Source organism: Protopterus annectens, chromosome 3.part1 (assembly GCF_019279795.1).
Source record: "Protopterus annectens isolate FY-2018-M chromosome 3.part1, PAN1.0, whole genome shotgun sequence".
Classification (NCBI taxonomy): Eukaryota; Metazoa; Chordata; order Ceratodontiformes; family Protopteridae; genus Protopterus; species Protopterus annectens.
Genome location: NC_056732.1, coordinates 1493656579 through 1493677854, shown reverse-complemented (window position 1 = coordinate 1493677854; position 21276 = coordinate 1493656579). Strand labels below are relative to the sequence as shown.

General features: G+C 42.9%; 1 protein-coding gene across 1 annotated transcript in view; it reads left to right on the top strand.

The window, feature by feature from the left end:
* The window catches only part of DSCC1 (DNA replication and sister chromatid cohesion 1), a 477417-nt gene that overhangs the window by 245194 nt on the left and 210947 nt on the right, over positions 1–21276 (top strand). The window contains exon 6 of the mRNA XM_044067559.1: positions 19978–20116. Within this exon, the coding sequence (XP_043923494.1) occupies positions 19978–20116 (139 nt within the window). The remainder of the gene's footprint in view (positions 1–19977; positions 20117–21276) is intronic.

The following is a 21276-nucleotide window of genomic DNA, read 5'->3' as shown; positions in this document are numbered from 1 at the left end:
ACTCTCAGTGCCATCCGGGGTGTCTGGGAGCCAAAGTTCTCTGGTCGGCCCCAAGGGGGATGCTCAGACCAGAGTTTCTTTGGTTCCGAGTCTACCTCTCGGTGCGTCAGCTTAGGTGAGCTCGGCGTTTACATCAGCTTCAGAGCCAGTCTCTTTGGGGCTGGGGGTGTCCTTGGTATCCTCGGAACCAGTGGGTTCTGCTTTTGAACTGATGCGTAGTGTCCTGTCCCCCTCTACAGCTCTACACAAGGCTACTGGCATTCGTCCCCCCAAAGCACCGCCTACTGTCTCTGCACCACCCCATCCATGGGACAGCAGAGACTCAAAGCCTCAGGAACCTCACAAAGAGGATTACTGGCCTCAAACAGATGCCCTACGCAGACCGTCTAAAAAAAACTCCCACTTTACTCCATCGCATATCGCCTACTCAGAGACAATCTCTGCCTAACATACAAAGCTGTGTCAAACCCAGAGCTGTTGGACATGCTCCATTTAAAGAAGTCCTAATCCCACCGAGCTACACACTCTAGGGACCTAAACCTTGTCACCACAATAAACAGAACATGCTGGAGGGATAGATTCCTGTCCCAGAGACTTCCCATACTCTGGAACAAAGTATCTATCTATATCATACAAAGCTTCTCATTAACACTCTTCAAGAAAAATCTTGATTTGATGGGAAATGGGAAATTCACCCCGGGGATCACCTCTGTGGCTCTGCTCGACAGGGCCATAGGAAAATAATTTTCTTGGGTGGCTTGTATTGTATGACCGATAGCCTAGTACCTACCTATGAACCCCCATTGGGTGATCCCCACTCTTCCGAGACCTCCCCATAATATCCCTCTGAAGAGCCCCTCAGAAGAGAACATGCAAGTGGAAGTATTTAGACTCCCCTGATGAGTCTGTCACCTCAGACACTGACCTCGAGGAGTCAGAAGGGTCCCCATGGTCGTCCTATGAAGATATCTCCTTTGCAGATATCCTTAAGATCCTAAAACAGAGAGGCGGCTGGAACACCATCCCCCCTTCTAATGAGGAGTCTGTGTACCTGAAGGCTTTTGAATCTCAACCTTTAGCCTCCTGGGTGTCTCTGCCTTTTGATGAGCTAATGGGGTTAGTCAGTCGAAAGGTGTGTGAGTCACCTGACACTAAGGAACCAATCCCTCAGAGGCCAAACAAGTTTTTATCAGCCCCCATGGGAAAATAATTCCTTACTAAAGGTGTGCCTGTCGATGTTATGGTGGTGGTAGCAGCTACTAAGAAGGAACTATCTGAGACGTCCTCATCTGTCCATCCTCCGACCAAAGATTCTCGTATGATGGACAGATATGGGAAGCATGTATTTTCGTCAGCGACTTTTACACTGAGATTGCTGAACTACCTTACACATTTTACAAGGCTACAAAGAGATCTCCTGAAGGAGTTAGGGAATACTTTACAAGGTTGTTTGACTGCCGGGATGCCAGAAAAGGTCAACTCCCAGTTAGCTACCTTAAATTCCATCGTCAGCTCCTCCATGAGACTGATATCATATGCTGCGGATGGAGTGAGTAGGGCAGCTGCTTCAGGAGTTTCCCTAAGGAGACACTCCTGGATGCGCTTTTGTAATTTTGCGGAACCTTTCAAGTCTACCTTTACCAATGTCCCTTTTGATGGTTCCTCACTTTTTGGACCTAAAGTTAAAGACACACTCACCGGATGCAAGCAGGAAGGGAAAACTCTCCCTGCCGTTGGAGTATGCTTTTCCATACCTTTAAGACCTTATCCCAAAGGTCAGAAGAGTGGGAAAATATGGTTCAAAAGATCCCAGGGAGCTTTCCAAGATGTACGAGGTGACCCCTTCCCCGTGGGAAGAGGGGGAGGCAGCAAGGGTAGACGTCGTCCTAGAGGCAGAGGGGGTCTGCAAAACCAGGGCAACCATGATTCCTTTCGTGGACGTCCCTACCAGCACTCCTGAAAGGAGACCCGCCTGCTCTACTCTGGAGGCAGTCAGGGGACGTTTATCTTTGTACCCAGAAGCATGGCAAAATATCACAAAAGATAATGGGTGCAAGGCATAATATCCAGAGGCTATTCCATTCCCATTTCTCATCCTCTCCCACATATCAGAACAATCCCAGGTGTTTTACCCAGTCAGGGAGCAAGCAACTACAGAAATACAAAAGTTGCTAGACAAAAGAGTCATCCAAGAAGTCCCCTCAGACCAAATAGGATTCGGAACTTACTCAAGATTCTTTTTAGTACTAAAAAGAACAGGGCACTGGAGACCTATACTGGATCTCAGCAAGCTAAACTAATCCGTCAGAATGTCCAAGTTCCGAATGGTGACACTGCAGTCAGTTCTTCCCTTTTTAGGAAGAGACGATTGGATGTGCTCAGTAGACCTCCAAGATGCGTACTACCACATAAAAAATGGACAGAGCATCAAGGAGTCATTTAAGCTTCCGGCTGGGAGCCAGTCATTATCAGTTCCAAGCTCTGCCTTTGGTCTCACTACAGCCCCCCGTGTGTTCACCAAGTGCATGGCAGTAGTAACAGCTTACTTGAGACGTCTGGGATTCCAAGTGTTTCCATATCTGGATGACTGGCTCCTAACTGCCACCACCAAGCATCTACTGCAACAAGCCAGGGATGCCACACTGGAAATGTGCTCAGTTAGGCATAACAGTCAATTTGCAAAAATCTGCCTTGTTAACATATTACTTTCGTAGGAACAAACCTAGACACCATTTCTATGATGGCACGTCTTCTGCCCAACAGAATTTCTGCCCTCAGACAGCAAATACTCCACCTTCTTTCCAAGGACAAAGTCAAGGCAAAAGTAGTCCTAAAAGTTCTAGGAACCATGGCTTCAACCATAACTCTAGTTCCTCTGGCCAGGATGCATATGAGAATCCTTCAATGGCTCCTGTTTTCTCAGTGGTCATTTCAAGAACTTCCCATGTCCCATCTTATCAGAATAACAGAATCATGCAAGAGAGACTTATAGTGGTGGATTCAGTCCAGTCACGTGACTATTGAAAGTCCCTTTATACCACAGCTACCTGTTGCTACAGTAACCACAGACGATTCCCAGATAGGGTGGGGGGGCATTGTCTGGGAAGGTCAGTCCAAGGCACCAGGCAGGAACATGAGGCCTATTTGCATATCAGTGTTCTAGAGATGAGAGCAGTGCTTCTAGCGTTGCAGGCACTCCAAGACTGTCTTCCACTAGGGACAACTACAATACAATCAGATAATATGTCGGCGGTATGGTATATAAACAAACAAGGCAGAGCCAGGACATATCCCCTTTGTCGAGAAGTTCTGAGAGTTTGGCAATGGGCAATCTCTTCCCAACGCTTTCTAGTAGCAATGCACATCCCAGGGAAATACAAAGTGATAGTGGGCAAGTTAAGCAGGGCAATATTGATGCCTCACGAGTGGTCTCTAAACAAGAGCATAACTGAACAGATTTTCCTGAAATGGGAAAGAGCACTACAGATGCAATGTTTGCTCTGAGAGTGTTGATGGAGAAGTACAGAGAAGGTCAGAAGGTGTTGCATTGTGTCTTTGTGGAGTTAGAGAAAGCATATGACAGGGTGCCTAGAGAGAAGTTGTGGTATTGTATGAGGAAGTCGGGAATGTCAGAGAGGTATGTAAGAGTGTACAGGATATGTACGAGGGTAGTGTGACAGCGGTGAGGTTTGTGGTGGGTGTGGCAGATGCGTTTAAGGTGGAGGTGGGATTACATCAAGAATCAGCTCTGAGCCCTTTCTTATTTGCAATGGTGATGGACAGGTTGACAGACAAGATCATACAGGAGTCCCCGTGGGCTATGATGTTTGCAGATAACATTGTGATCTGTAGTGAGAGTAGGGAACAGGTGGAGGAGACCCTGGAGAGGTGGAGATATGCTGTAGAGAGAAGAGGAATGAAGGTCAGCAGGACTAAGACAGAATATATGTGTGTTAATGAGAGGGAGGATAGAAGAATGGTGAAGATGCAGGGAGTAGAGGTGGCGAAGGTGGATGAGTTTAAATACTTGGGATTAACAGTTCAGATTAATGGTGAGCGTGGAAGAGAGGTGAAGAAGAGAGTACATGCAGGATGGAGTGCGTGGAGAAGAGTGTCAGTAGTGATTTGTGACAGACTGGTACCAGTAAGAGTGAAAGGGAAGGTCTACACGAGGGTAGTGAGACCAGCTGTGTTATATGGGTTGGAGACAGTGGCATTGACAAAAGGGCAAGAGTCAGAGCTTGCCGTGGCAGAGTTGAAGATGTTAAGATTTGTACTGGGTGTGACGAGGATGGACAGGATTAGGAATAAGTATTTTAGAGGGTCAGCCCAGGTTGGAAGGTTTAGAGACAAAGCCAGAGAGGCAAGATTATGTTGGTTTGGACATGTGCTGAGGAGGGATGCAGAATATATTGGGGAAAAAGATGCTAAGGATGAAACTGCCAGGTAACAGGAAAAGAGGAAGGCCTAAGATAAGGTTTATGGATGTGGTGAGAGAGGACATGCAGGTGGTTGGTGTGACAGAGCAAGATGCAGAGGACAGGAAGAAATGAAAACAGTTGATCTACTGTAGCGACCCCTAACAGGAGCAGTCAAAAAAAGAAGAAGAAGGGTCAAGCCTTGCTGCGACCTCTTTGCTACTCCCATAAATACCAAATGCAGCAACTACTTTGCCCTAATCCCCCCTCTGGGGGAGACACCGAGAGACGCACTTCTTCATGATTGGCACTCGGGACTTCTTTATGCCTTTTCTCCCGTTTCCCCTCATACTCAGTCATTCAGAAAGCAAGATCGTTGGGAAGCAGGCTAATTCTAATTGCCCCATATTAGCCTCATCAGATATGGTTCCCCTTCCTCTTATCTCATGTGCAGGAGAAGCTGTGAGTTCTGGACCCAGTTCCAGACCTTCTGACACATATGTCAGGAATACTTCATCCTTCTGTCCACACCCTCAACTTGACAGCATGGCTGCTCCACTTCCCAACTTAGTCAGGCTTCAAAACTTCACTCCAGCAGTTAAACGCATACTGATATCCTCTCATAAAGATTCTACTAGAAAACTATATACTAGCAAATGGAAGAGGTTCTCCCACCAGGCATAAACCAGAAACCTTGACCCATTTTCTGCTCCAGCTCAATCTATTTTAGAATTTCTTGCAGAACTCTTCCAGCAAGGCTCGGCTGCAGCAGCTATTAGAGTTCAGCTGGCTGCAATCTCAAACTTTCACACTGGTAAGCATACTCCTAACCTAATTTCACACAGGTTGTGTAAAGCATTTTTAAAAGGCACTTCCTTATTGAGATCTCCTTTTAAAGAACCACTTACTTCTTGGGATTTAAATTTTGTCCTGTTTCAACTAACATTGCCACCGTTCGAGCCCTCTTCATCTTGTGACCTCAAATTTCTTTCCTGGAAGACCATCCGTCTAGTAGCTGTAACATCTGCTAGAAGAGTCTGAGTCGCAAGCACCATCAATCAGACCACCATATCTGATTGTCCATAAGGATAGGTTATCACTACGAACTAATCCATCCTTTATACTTAAGGTTTGCTCCTAAGGTTTGCTCTCAATCCAATATAAATCAATCTATTGAGCTTCCGGTGTTTTTTCTCAATCATAGCAACAAGGCAGACTGTAAACTCCACCAATTGGATGTGCGTAGACAGCTCAGATTCTATTTGCATAGAACTAAAGATTTCAGGAAATCTGAACAATTATTCATCTCTTTCTCTGAGGCAAAAAAGGGTATACCAGTCTAAAGTCACCCTTTCAAATTGGCTTTCAAGTTGTATCGCCTTTATATACACCTCCAATAATAGAAATTCACCATTCAGAATTAGAGGTCACTCAACTAGAGCATTAGCAAAGTCCTCTGCTTTCCAGGCCAGAATGTCTATTGACAGTATTTGTGCTGCCACTACGCAGGCTAATCCTCACATGTTTATCACTCATTACAAAGTTGATTTAGCCTCCAGGGACAAGGCCTCCTTTGGTTCCACTGTGCTCAAAGGTGTACTCCTGTGCGCCACCCTGGAAAAAGATGCTAGGGATGCTGTCCCATCCAAATAAGAATGAAGGCGAGATAAGACAACATAACATAAAGAAGTAATGTACTCAACATAACATTCCATGTTTGATGTCCATCTCGCCATTCATTCTTAGACCCCCCACCTTTCCCCATCCAAGGACTCCTAGAGGACCTGGTGGAGGCCTTCTCCTCTTATACATGAGCTCCTTTGACTCTTTGTTTTTTTTTCTTGACCTGGTGTCATACCATTATATTAGTCCTTATTACTGTTAGAAACAAACAAAATCTGGGGAATTGCACCATTGCATCATGGGATACCTACCTTGCCATGAGCCAAGTTTGAGACTTCCAGCTGGTGTATTCGGCCGAGTGCCCGAACCCATCCAAGTAAGAATGAATGGCGAGATGGACAACAAACATGGTGAGTACATAGCTTCTTTTTATACTCCTGGCTGACAAAGGGGGCTCAATAGTAGTTTTAGATTCTGTATGGATGTATTGATATATTAGCTGACACCTCTTTTTATAAACAAATAACGCTTTTTGAAGTTAATAACAAAATTAATAGAATGAAAAATAAATTGGGCTCTTTGCTGTCAATGAATTGGATTGATAAAACTTTGATTATTTTTATGTAAATAATCCCTTGATACCTTTCATCCAGGGTCTTTCCAAGTTACACAAAGATCATACTGATCCACTGCTGAGACCTATAATCTCAAGATGGAAGTGTCGTACAGAATAATGTCTGTTTTTCTACAGAAGCATTTTAGACCTACTTTAGACACTAAACGTCACATCTTGAGTGATTCTAGGCAGTTTTTAGTGAATCTTTATGACTTTACTCAATCTTTTTTTCAGTGTGGAAGAATGGTATTTAGTGACCTTAGATGTCAGTTCACTATTTACCGTTATACCGAATGTTTTAGGTGTCGAGTGGGTTAAGCAATTTTTGATAGATCAACACATTTTAGTGATAGTGAAGTGGAATTCTGTAATTTACTTGAGATGGTTTTGCATAAGTGTTTTTTTCTTTAATGGAAATTATTTACAGAGAGATGGCGCAGCGATTGGCACATCTTGTGCCAACAGCTACGCCAATCTTGTTATGTCAATTTGGGAACTGAGATATGTGTTGGTGGATTTATATGATAAGCATATTTTGTTTTATAGGTGTTTTGTTGACTAAGTCCTTGAAGCAAATGCTATGTTACCCTAAACAATTTATAGATGGGAAATGTTGTAAAGGCATTGATAGAGCTAAATGAGCAGGTACTAGACCATGTCATTCTTGTAAATATTGTAGCTATATTGATAGCTCAGTTGTGTTTGAACATCCTGATCAGGGTTGACAATATGTTTTTAACGTACATGCCACTTGCAGCTCCTCTCATGTAGTTTATTTAGCATGTTGCACGGCCTGCACAAACTTTTATATAGGAAAAACTGATAGAATGCTAAGGAAACGTATAGCAGAGCATTTACGCCATAGTAATGGACAGAATGTAGTGCTTTGTCTAAACATGTGAGGGATACCTCTAATCCACACAGTTTTAAGTTTCAGGTCATTGGTAGGGTTGAAATTAACAGGAAGCAAGGCAATATCAGGAATTCCACAGAGTGTTTGGAGAGCACTAGACTAACAGCTGACCATGGCTCAGGGCTTAATGACAAGTGTTAGACTGGTTGTTACGTTAAAGTTTGAGAGAGTTTTTAATTGATTAATTGATTTGTACATGTGACTGAGAGTAAGCTATATATAAATTGTTGTATTTTGTTCTACTTTGTATTGACATTTGTAGAAGCAGCAAGAGCTGTGAAAGCGCTTATGTGTCGTTAACATTTTGTTTTATGGTGAGAGCCTGGTATCGTCTCATCATTTCATTTTTTTAATAGATGATTTTATATCCATGGATATATACCAGTTTGATGTTGGAAAAGGTAGATCATGCCTGCTCAACCTAGCAGGTTGAGTCCTTTGAAAGGATTATTGACCCCATGGATAAGGGGCATACAATCCACTCTGCTTATTTGGACCATTCTAAGGTCTTTGAAGCTATTCCTCATCATGGCATTAATGAAAAATCTCCCTACTGAACACTAACCCATACATAGTTTCCTGGGTAGATAATTGAATGTTTGACAAAACTCATACCATTATGGTCGGGGTATTTGCTCTAGACAGAAAAATATCACCAGTGGTGTACCACCAGGCTCTGTCCTGGGATCCCTCCTCTTTGGTATATATTTCTCTGACATAAAAACCAAAATTAAGCGACTGCTGGTGATTGCTTACTGGGTTAACAGATTTCATTTTGATCCTCAAATTCTCTACCAAGGGATGGACCAAACAGATGTATGATATATTAATACGGGCTTACTGTCAGCACCAGGGAATGCAGCAAGGTAAATCTTGCATCACTACTGCTTGCCATATAGTGCCAGTGGGCTAGTAACCTGTTTTAAGGGGAGACTCAAAGTGGTATTTCTGCTACTGGGTAAAATTTGGCCAGGGTATCAGAAAACTTTCCCTACTCTTTTAGTAGGTGCCATGGGATCTTTTACACCTGAGCTACCACCAACTCAAGCAGATGGGACCTCAGTTTAACATCTCATCCAAATGATGACACACCTAGGATCATGGCACTCCCTCCTTTCCCAATGCTGTACTGCACTGTCAGCAATGTAGTGACTTGGAGTGGGACTAGAACACATAACCCTTCTGTCTTCCAGCATCAACGGCAAGTGTACTACCTGTTAACACCACTGACATTTGTAGATATTGTTTGGCAAGATGGAATTTGCCAGATTCTGATTGATTGTTTGCCAGTTTATATGCAAACATTCTGCATGTACATGGTGTAGATGTTTTGTATTTGTTTTTTTAAATGATGGCCTCTGCAAGTACTATATTATTGATTTTTTTTGTTTTCATAATCGGCAAAGATATATAAATTCATTATTTTTTTTTTTATATACCAGGATAGAGCTCTGATCACTGAGGAAACTGAAATGGATACCCCTTTGATTCTGCATATGCCAACTTTTTTTATGACATTATTTGAAAAAAATTATGTTTAATATATTTTTTTCACAAACATGTTTTTATTTCAAGTACATAGATGAGCTATGTTTCCAGGGCACCCGTGAGCTAGATCACTTTTTAATAAGGCTGTCACTTAAGAGATTGCATTTCACTTGATGTATGTGTACCCTGGAGAATATTAGGGTCCAATCTAACACTCTCATACTGGGCAACTTCCCTCCATTAACTGGGAAAACTATTCATGTACCAATACACTTGCCCAGCGATTCCTGGAATTCATTGATTCCAATGCCCTGGACCAACTCGTTCTTACCCCCACTAGAGGTAGCAACATCCTTGACCTGGTCACTGCTAACATGGGCGACCTTTGCTCTACACCAATAGTCAACTCCTCCCTGGTTAGATCTGACCACAAACTAATCACCTTGGAAATCCACATCCCTCCCACCCCCCGCAAAGGTAACCACCATGAAAAACTTCTCCAAAGCTAACTTTGATCTCCTAAAAGCAGAGGTGGCTTACTTCACGGCACCCATGCAAATGCAGAATAGTTGCATGACCGCCGAATCATACACCAGTGCACCGAATGAAGACGTACACAAATGCATGGATCTCGCCATACCCAATAGAACCAAGACACTCTCCCCCAAAAAAAGGAAGCCACTCCGGTGGTCCCATGCCATAGACAAATTGTACAACAGAAGGAGGATACTGATGTGGGATAAGGTGAAGTCCCAAGACTGGAAAAACTCCCTTATCAGCCTCAACAAAAAGTTGAGATCCCTCATCAAATCTTCTAAGGCTAGCTATGAAAACAGAATTACAGCAGCTAGTAAAGACAACCACAAGACCTTCTATAGTTATTTAAAGAATCTCCATGGCAATACCCAGATTTGCTCTGAGCTACTGCACAGTGGTACCTCCTATACCGAGCCAACAGGTATTGCCAGTATACTGGCCGACAGGTTCAGTGCCAACTTTACCCCCCCCCCAAGGACCAATCACAGTACCAGTAGATTGGCAGGCACCCAGTATTACTGCTGCACAGGTTAAAACAGCACTGTCCAAGGCCAGGAATACAGCTTCTATGGGACCTGACAATATCCCTGGCTGTGCTCTACATGAACTACAGAGTGAACTGGCACCTCACCTGTGTGCCCTGTTCAATTACAGCCTCACCTCAGGCTTTGTCCCTGCTGCAGTCCTCCCTCTCCACAAAGGAGAGGCTACAGACCCTGGGAACTATTGCCCCATTAACCTGACAAGTCTGATATGCAGTGCTATGGAACACATCATCATGGACCTAATAAACAAGGATATAGGGAATCTCCAAACTCTGGATCTCACACAGTTTGGTTTTGTGAAGGGTAGATCATGCCTGCTCAACTTGGTCTACTTCTTTGAGTCAGTCACCAGAGCTGTGGATGAAGGCAAGGTGGATGTTCATCGTATTTCACTGTTGCAGTCCTAACCAATGGGTTATCGGGCTCCCAGTAGCCCTCGATCGGCCAGAATACCAAAGGTAAGTAAATATGACGTTGGCTGTTGTCGGTTGTAAAGGACGCCAGGACGTCCAATACAAAAGGAGACAGCCAGCGTCACTTCCTCTGTCTTCCTTGCCACGGTGCCCGAAGCATTTCTTGCATGAGTGCCAGTTGGCAGTTTACCTTTTTTGTTTCCTACTACAGAGTTGAAGTCAGCTACAGCTAAGTACCCCGTTGGGGATCCTCTTTTCTTGCCTTAACGAATGTCAGAAAAGGTTAATAATTGTCTTACCTGTGGAAAGCAGATTCCCCATAGAGATTTTCATTCCCATTGTATTATTTGTTTAGGCCTTGACCACGACGTTCCTAATTGTGATCTCTGTGCCTCCTTTAATCTACATACTATTTGTCATCGGGCTAAGCTTTTAGCTTAACATTTTGGAGTTTGGCCTAAGTCTGTTGGTATGGCATCTGCTGGTCTTCAGGCTTCGGATATACCCAAAAAACATAAGGATAAGGACCGTGACAGGCTTCAGAAGGTTAAGTCCTCGGATGATGTTAGGATGGTCGTCAGTCATGCGGTAGCCAGTGAGGTGCCTTTGCAGCCCTTGCAGCCTGCAGATTTTCAACCACAGGCCTCGGTTGAGACCATTTCAGAGGTCCCCAGGCCTCCAGCCTCCAGTTTGCCTTCTGACCTGCCGCCTGTTGCCTCTTCAGCTGCATCCGGAGCCCCGAAGCTGACTCCAGGGTCCAAGGCCTCCGTTCTTCATTCACACAGCAAGCTCATACCGACGACTTCGGCTGCAACTTCGGCAGTTGCCAGGCCTCCCGAGTCCTTTAGACTTGCAGGCAAATCTTCCAGTCATAAGCCTGTGAAGAAACTGGCCCCAGTTTCCTCTCGTTCCCTCATTCACAAATGGTTAAAATGGCTGATGACCTTTTAACTCTTATTAGGGGTTCACAGCCTCCTCCTTCAAAAAGAGGTAGGGATGTCTCTCCTGAGGCTTAGTCTTTTTCAGGTTCTGCTACTTCTAGCATTTCTGTTGATGAAGAGGAAGTTTCTCAAGCTTTCTCTCCTTTTGAGGATTCAGACACAGATGAGTCCATCCCTTCTGCTTCTCTTCCAGAAGATTGTTCTTTTGGTGATACTTTAAATACTCTCGGGGAGCATTTTAAATGGGAAAGTCAGGATTATCCCCTTTCTAAGAAAAGGATTAGAGAGTTTTTGGATTTGCCTCAGCATAAGCCTTTGGCTATTCCACCTGTGTTGGAAGTGGTTGATGATGTTTTTCTGGAAAATTCCTTGACTCCAAATTCTGTTCCTCCTGCTCCCAGGAAACCTGACAGTTACTATAGAGTCCCTAATTCTCATTTGTTTCTGTTCAGGAATCCGTTGGCTGATCCTGAGGTTATTTCTCAAGGCCCTAAAGGAGTTAAGGCCACTGTTACTAATAATCCTGTTCCTTCTGACAGGGAATCTAGGAACCTTGATAGGTGGGGTAAAAAGGTTTATACCTCTGCCACTCTTGCTATTAGGTCTACTAATTGTCTTTTTCGTATGCTGAAGTACCAGCAGCACACCTTGGAAATTATTAAGTCTAGGATAGCAAGTGTGCCTCAGTTGGCGGAGAGTAAGGATATGCAGGATTTGCTGAATTCTGCCAGTCTTGTCAATAAACATTCATTACATTGTGGTTTTGACATTCTAGAAGCCTCCTGTAGGGCTACAGCTACTGGCTCTGTTATTAGAAGGCACGCTTGGCTCAGGTAGCAGCCCCTACCAGAGCCTGTCAAGGCTAAGCTTTTGGATGTACCTTTGCATAAGGACAGTCTTTTTGGCAGCAAAGCAGAGGAAGTGCTCAAGAAGATGGAAGACGAGGCCATGTCTGTGCAGACTGTTAAAGACTTTCTGCAAGTTCAGCCTCCTCGCTTTAGCAGGAATTACCCTTCTAAGAGTTGGACATTCCCTGATACCAGTAGACAGAGCTGTTCTAGGACCAGAGGTTACAAATCTTCTAGGGGACAGGTGGCTACTCCTCAAAGGTCTAAGCGTTGGCAGGCTTCCTCTTCCAAGGCGAGAAGTTCTAAGCCTGCATCTCAGTCTAAACATTCTCAATAGCTCTGTCCAACTTCTGCCTGTTCTTGCCTGCCCGGAGAGTCCTTTAGGGGGAAGGTTGGCCCTTTTTGCAAATGTCTGGGCCATCATCACGGATGACAAATGGGTTCTCAAAACTGTATCCCTAGGACACAAGTTTACTTTCCACACCTTTCCAGTACCCAAAGGATTCCTGGACACTCCTCCAAACCAAAGGGCAGAAGTAGAAAAGCAAATTTTGTCTCTGTTACATCTGGGAGCAAGAAAATCGGTTCCTGCTCAGCAGGTTGGCCAGGGTTTCTATTCCAGGCTTTTCCTAGTTCCAAAAAAAGAAGGCACCTGGTGTCCTATCCTAGATCTATCTCTCCTGAACTCTTTCTTGATAATTCCAAAGTTCAAAATGCTCACTCTGCATCAGTTGCTGCCAATGTTAGAAAAGGATTCCTGGCTGGTAACGTTGAATCTCAAAGAAGCTTATCTGCACATCCTATCAGGGAATGTTGCTGGCAATACCTTTGTTTCAGGGTGGGCAAGCAACATTATCAATTCTTTGTGCTGCCCTTTGGCTTATCTACTGCTCCCAGAGTTTTCACAAAGTGCCTGGCTCCAGTCATTGCTTTTTGCAGGCAGAAGAAAATTCAGATTTATCCATACTTGGACGACTGTCTAATTCAAGCAAATTCTCAGGAACAGCTGTTAAAGGATCTGGAATTTGTAAAGACTCTTCTCTGTTCCCTGGGTTACACTCTCAACGAGGAAAAATCAAAAATGGTGCCATCCAAAGAGATAACCTTCCTGGGAGCGAGTCTGAACACAGCCACCCAGATGATATATCTCACCCAGGAGAAGCAGCCAACTCTTTCAATTTACTTCAAGGACTTGGCAAGCCTGTCCCAGCTCTCTGCAAGGAAATACCTGCAAGCTCTGGGATTCATGGCCTCTTGCATTCTCATGATTCCATATGCAAGACTGCATATGAGGAAATTGCAATGGTACCTCAAGAACATTTGGTGTCAACACACACAGGACCTGGATGTGATAATTCCTCTGCTTTCATGTCTGCAGACAGAGTTTCTATGGTGGGCAACAGCCTGTCTACAGAATAAAGGCATGCCTTTTTGCCCACCCCTTGCCACTCAAGTTCTTATCACAGATGCATCGGACTATGCTTGGGGAGCTCACCTGGATGGCAGATGCATACAGGGAAGTTGGAATGCCCAGCAGATGCACCTGCACATAAATTTAAAGGAGTTGATGGCAGTCCAGCAGGCCTTAGTAGCTTTCAAACATCTCCAGGAACCCTGCTTGTCAGGACAGACAACACCACAGTCATGTGGTACATCAACAAGCAGGGAGGGAATCATTCTTGCCTCCTGTGCAGACAGAGCACGAGTCTTTGGTCCATAGCAGCATCCCTGGGCCTGCATCTCCTACCTCAGCTTCTTCCAGGAGGCTCAATGTTTTGGCAGACCAGTTAAGCAGACAGACCCTGGATCCTCACGAATGGCAGCTGAACAGAGCAGTTTTTTACAGCATCATTCAACGTTGGGGCACTCCTCAAGTGGATCTTTTTTCCTCTCCAGACAACCATCTTCTACCTCTTTTTTGCACCAGACAGCATCACAGCAGAGCCTAGAAAGTGGATGCTCTGTCCTTCCCTTGGATACTGCTGTCAGTTTATGCCTTCCCTCCTCTTCCTCTTCTTTCCAGAGTATTGTTCAAGATCAGGGACGAGTGACCAAGGACTATTCTCATAACTCCAGACTGGCACAGGCAGCATTGGTACCCACTGCTTCGCAGTCTCTCCCAATTTCCTCCTTGGCATCTTCCTCTGAAGCCAGATCTTTTGGTTCTGGAAGGGGGAAGCATTCTACATCCTCATCTTCAGTCTCTCCATTTGGCAACATGGCTCATTGTATGACTCCTTCCTTTTCTTCTTCCCTTTCCCAGGAGGTGGTTGACGTGCTGTGGGAGGCCAGGAGGCCTAGCACTAGGAAGTCTTACGCTGACAAATGGGAAAGGTTCTCTCATTGGATGCAGGCTAGAGGGGAATCTTCTTCTCAGCCTACCCTTCCTCTGATCCTGGAATACCTGGCTGATTTGCTTCAGGGTGGTCTTTATTTTTCCTCTATCAAGATCCATGCTTCAGCCATTTCTGCTCATTGTTCTTTTGAACAACACATTTTCTCTCATCCCCTGATGAAAATATTTCTCAGAGGGGCTTGTAACTTAAAACCTCCTAGAAGGGCACCTACATCAGCCTGGGATCTTAATTTTGTTCTAGAGAAACTCACTCTTCCTCCTTTTGAGCCAGCTGCCTCTGCAGATTTAAAGTTTCTCTCTTGGAAGACTGCCTTCCTCTTGGCTGTTACTTCAGCAAGGAGGGTTTCAGAGCTGCAAGCTTTGATGGCTGTGTGGAGCCTTTTCTTATTTTTCCATGCAGATAGGGTCTCTCTGAGAACCAACCCCTCCTTTATGCCTAAGGTGGTTTCTAGCCTGACTCTTAATCAGTCCATACACCTTCCTACATTCTTTCCTAATTTTCGAAATAGAGGTGAAAGGATCCTACATTCTCTTGATGTGCACAGGTAGCTTAGGTTTTACCTGGACAGGACTAAAGACCTTCGGAAATCAGCACAGTTATTGGTCAGTTTTGCCCAGGGCAAGGCTATTCCTAAGTAAACCATTTCTAAATGGATTGCATATTATATTACTTTTTGTTATTCCTTTCATGGCAAAGTTCCTCCTCAAGGGGTTAGGACCCACTCAACTAGAGCAGCTTCCACTTCTGCAGCCTTTTTAAGGGGTGTCCCTACTAAAGAAATTTTGGAGGCTGCCACATGGTCTTCTGTTCACACTTTCACAAAGCATTATAATTTGCCTTTGTTTTCTAGAGCAAGGGCAGGGTTTGCCACTGCTGTTCTGAAGGGCATTATTTCCAATCCTTGATTCTGTTGGCTCCTCCTCCCTTTTCTCTCGGCTTTGATAGTCAACCCGTGGTTAGGACTGCAACAGTGAAACACGATGAACATAGTACAGTTGTGTATACTTACCATAAATGTAGATGTTCGAGTGTATTCACTGTTGCAGTCCTGGTTTCCCTCCCTCCTTCCCCCTTTTGGTCCTCACCTGTTTTTCTTTCCTGAGGTACAGGCTATGTTATTTGCCAAGTGGCTTTTGGTTTAAGCCTTGTTTTCTGGGGTTGTCTGACTGTTACGTCAAGAAAGACTGAGGAAGTGATGTCGGCTGCCTCCATTTGTATCGGACGTCCTTTACAACCGACGACAGCCAACATCATATTTACTTAACTTTGGTATTCTGGCCGATCGAGGGCTACCGGGATCCAGATAACCCATTGGTTAAGACTGCAACAGTGAATACACTCGAACATCTACATTTATGGTAAGTGTACACAACTATCCTTTCATACAGCCTACCTTGATCTGGCCAAGGCCTTTGATACCATTCCCCACTCTGGAATCCTAGAAAAACTCAGTAAGCTAGGCATCAACCCCTATATCACCAGGTGGGTTGCAAACTGGCTCACAGATGGAACCCACAGGTGAAAGTAGCTGACTCCAAGTTAGACTGCCGACCAGTCACGAATGGAGTTCCACAGGGTTTAGTCGTGGGTCCCCTCCTGTTTGGTACCTACTTCTCTGAAGTCCAGGCCAACACAAAGGGACTCTGGCTGACAAAGTTCGCAGACGATTGCAAGTTGGGAGCTATTATTAACTAGTGGCCAAAACTGAAACAACTGAGAAAAGCTAAAACTGACAAACCGCAATTGAAGGAAACAAGCGTAGTTCATAGTTATCGGTATCCAAATATTAATTATTAGCACACGCAAAATTGCCGTCAATAGTGCCGATCAATATCTTCTCCATCAAACAATTGCGTTCGAAAGTCCAGCACTTGGAACTGTTTCACATAAACAACAACCCTGAACAAAACATATACACCGGCCTGTTGAAACACATTAAATTTTTATCAGACAATATACAAAAAATATTAAACAGACCATATAACAAGTAACGCAAAAATCATAAAATCATTAAGTGCATACTTAAACATGTGTCCAGTGTGTCTTCTTTGACCATTGAATGGGCGAGGCCCTAAAGTAAAGTATGTGAAATGTATAGTATATTTTTAAATAAATTTTTATTATCACCACCAGTTTAAAGTAGCTTTGTGTAATATTACTGTATATAATTACTTATTTGATGAATGTTTATCATAACATTTATAATAGATAATATAAAATATATTTAATTAAAAGTTTTATTCATCAAATGTATGTCGCTTATATTTATAATATTTGATATTATGGTTAAAAAAAATTAAAAATAAACAAAAGCAAGAATAATAATAGAAGTTTTATATTTTTATATTATAATCGGCAACTCAGTATAAATTACACATACCAACAAACAATAAAACTAATAATTCTCTCAATACTAAAACTAAACATTATTATTTTAGTTTTCTTTGAAACCACATATTTAACACTAAGCTTGATATAAAATTTAACAATATTACCGATTACATTGAGCTATAAACATGTTAACACATCTTAGTAAAATATAAAAAACCAACATAACCATACATCATATCGAATGATTCATCAATAAACAATCCAGCAACATATAAAGAAGACAGTTACTAACGATCCATCTACTATGTAAAAAAGAAAATACAATATACTTTAACATACGTTGAAGCGTGACTTGCTGCGCATGTTTAGGGCGCGAATGATTAATTTAACGCTGTCTATCGGCTTGTGGCAGTTGCATGTTTTGCATATTTACTGCAGTCTGCAGATGTGAAGAATTTAATGTGGTACGACAAACGCTAGTGTGTTTAAGGCTTACAAATGACCATAAACGTATTTGGATGTTTAAGCCATTCAAGCCACTTGATTTACTTTTTGTCCTGCTAACTCCAGCTTGTTTCCTTTCAATGTGCGCGCTCTGTTTGGTTTTAGCTTTTCTCAGCAATTACTTTCAGCTACTTTAACTCCCCAAGTGATGCATACATCCTACAGAAAGGCCTCACTGAGACCAATGACTGGTGTCAAAACCATGGCCTTAACCTTAATGCCAAAATATGCGTTCCCCTTTGGTAAAAACTCTATTCCCACTAATTACCACATCGATGGGAGCCCACTGAACACTGAAGGTGTTATAAGAGATCTGGGGATGCAGGTTGACAGCAACCTTTCCTTCGACCACCACATTGCCACTGTGGTCAGAAAGTCCTTCTATGTGACACATCTCATCATCAAGAGTTTTGCATCCAGGAAGAAAGAGGTCGTCGTCTCTCTCTACTCTTCCCTCATTAGACCAGTCATCGAGTATAATGCCCGATTTGGCATGTACCTCACTAGACACCTGCAACAGCTGGAGAGGCCACAGAAATACCTCATGAAGAGGATCATAGGCCTTAAACGCATGTCCTATGTGGACAGACTCAAAAGACTCGAGCTATTCTCTGTCTCATATCGCCTACTTAAAAGTGATCTCTGCTTGACTTACAAAGCCATGTCTGACCCAGCTCTGTTAGAAATGCTACATCTAAAGAAATCCCAATCCCTGCACACCACACACTCCAGAGACTTCAGCCTCATTACCACAATCAACAGAATATGCTGGAGGGACAGGTTCCTCACCCAGAGACTGTCCATGCTCTGGAATAGACTTCCCATACATGTCAAGTAGAGCACCTCACTGACCCTCTTCAAGAGAAATCTTGATGAGTGGATGGATAGTAGAACGTTCACCCTGAGCATCACTTCAGTGGCTCTACTTGATAGAGGCACTGGGAACTAACGTTGGGCGGCATGATGCCAGGGCACTTCTATGGACTAGGCTTGTAAAGGCTCCAGGGCCATTAGCCTAGTACACACCTATGAACCTATGAATGAGAGAATCTCTCTTCTTCCTTTTTTTTTGTGAGGCAGAAAAACTGCATGCACCTCTTCACCTATGTAGATGGGTTTTCTGTGTGTGTGTGTGTGTGTGTGTGTGTGTGTGTGTGTGTGTGTGTGTGTGTGAGAAAGGGCATGGATATGTGTATGTGGGTGTTTGCACTGGGGGAGGTAAGTATATCAAAGCTGTATGTGTGTCTGTGTGCATACTAGCGGATATGCAAGTTCCTGGTTCTGAGGGTATGAGGTGTCTGCAGATGCTTATTTGCAGGTGTGTGTGTGTGTGTGTGTGTGTGTGTGTGTGTGTGTGTGTCTGTGCATGCGCATGTGCTGGGAGGTGCCTGTGCTACTGAGATGCATGGGCTAGTATGGAGAAGAGTGGAGTAGTCTGGTCTGACAGAGCAGTGTTTGATTCAGAGACAGGGTGATTAGCTGCTAAAGAGGTGCTCCAGAGTTCAGCTTTACCTTGTTTTAGAAGCAGAGATTCTCTAATAAATGATAATTGGCATACCAGTGTTAGACAATAAATGCTTGTGGCGAGAATCTCTCTCAATCCCAGGGATTATGTTAATTTTCTTGAAGCAAACTATAGTGGTGGTGTACCCTTATACTCATTCCTACTACCTTGATTGTGTGGCATGTTCTACAAGCACCTTGTATTATTTGTTTATTTGATCAAGATATAATTGTGCACATGGACTCTGGGAAATGCATTGTGTATTGCAGAAGCCTGAAAGGAAGACTGTAAGAGCAGGCATTTTTAGTTCTTATAGAATAAGCCCATACTGATTTAATTACTTCAGTCAGTATGCACTCTCAAAGAATAAATTTCAGCGGGCTAGTTCAGTGGCTATATTAAAAGAATAGTGAGGTATTACTGAGAATTATGTACTCAACCAAACTGGGAAGTAGATTATCTAGGCAGACAGTAATAAAAATGGGTGTAAAATTCATGTTTTAGCTGCAACTTGAATTTTAGTATTTTATGAGTTTCAGACATTATTTTTTAACAAAAAAGACCTGCAAAAATAATCAAAATCACCCTAATGCTTCTTACATATTCATGGCTCTTTAGACTTACTAGTTGGCTGGAGCTTCCAGAAGAAAGTTTAATGTTATTGTACCTGTTTAAAATGTCAGGTAGCTTTATTTGTATTTGATTGTCTTGGCCACCACTGTTTAAGACAATAAGAGGAGAATGGTTGAACTGGCCAAATATGCATAGCAGTACACAAGATCTTTTAGTCTGATATTGCATCTCGCTGTAGTAGAAGGTAACGTACAGCAGGGCTGCATGTGTTAAAAGCTGAAACTCCTTGATCATAAGGCAATGACAAAGAGTAGTGATGTAAACCTTTTGTTTTATTTCCTGGACTGTCCCCTTGATCTCTTACAGGATACTGGAGAATTCCTGACTTTGATTATGAAATGAAGCTCTTGAATCACATCACACAGCTAGTGGATTCAGAATCCTGGTCTTTCAGTAAAGTCCCACTAAAAGTATGTCTTGAAGAGCTTGGGATTCTCGAACCAAAGTAAGTGCCTCTTTATCTGTTTGTGTGCTTGTGCCGTTATGTACTTTTGAAATGGTGCTGAAGAATATCTTGGCAGAAATAAGCCTTCTTTTCAATAATATTTATTTATTTTTCAACAGTATACAAGTTAGCATATACAGATGTGTGTTATATTTTCTGCATTCAGATTATACTAAATCATAACTAAGACAATACAATTAAACATATTTACACTATGTGCATAGATGCTTTCATAGTTTCATATTTATAAAGCTGGTTAACTTCATATACTTCCTGTGAATGCAATCTCCAGGGTTAGTAACAATATCTAGGTTTATGACTGCATGCTGTTGCTGGGATTCTTGTGTATGTTGTATTGTATCTTTGATTAGTGGTTTATGTAAGTATGATGTTAAAAATCTGTTCCCAGAGTTTAAAGTGATTGGGATTTTTGGTTTGTTTGTTTATTATGTATTTATGGGCTAGTATATGTTTAATCACCAAAATTCTGAAATTCTCCCAGGAGTTCTTGTACGGGTTAAGCCAGTTGGTGGCTATGTAGAGTTTCATTAATAGAAAGATATTAATAAGAATGGTTATTTGGTTTTTAGATAAATTATTTGGCGGAATATGTAATATCATAAATTCCCAGGTGAGCGTTGATGATTGATAGCCCATCTTTTGTAATTGCAATTTCAGGGAGTTCCAAAGTTTGAATACACATTTACAGCTCCAGAACATGTGGAAAAGGTCAGCAGTTTTATCCTTACATCCTTACAGTGTGGGCAAAGAAATAAGCTTTCAACATTCAGAAGTTGTTCTTCCCTTGTAACCATGTAAGTCCTAGATGGCCTTCTACCACTTCTTTAGGAGAGGCTCAAGGAAAATACACAGGAACAGAGGGCATACTGCAGCTTTTTTTCCTCTGCAAGTCATGCGCAATATGCACTGCCATTCGTAGTGCTGGTCTAATGTTTTATATAGAAACTGGCCGACTCTGAGATACAGACCCACAAATAGTAAAACTAAAGGGATTTGGAATATTCATCTCCCTACTGAAATTTCGGCACTTGAAATGCTGAGTGCCAAAAAGCCAGAAAAAAAAGCCAGATAACCAGAGAAGAGTGAAAATCACTTCTCCCCTTAAAACTTTTTTTGTGTGTGTGTGTGTGTGTGTGTGT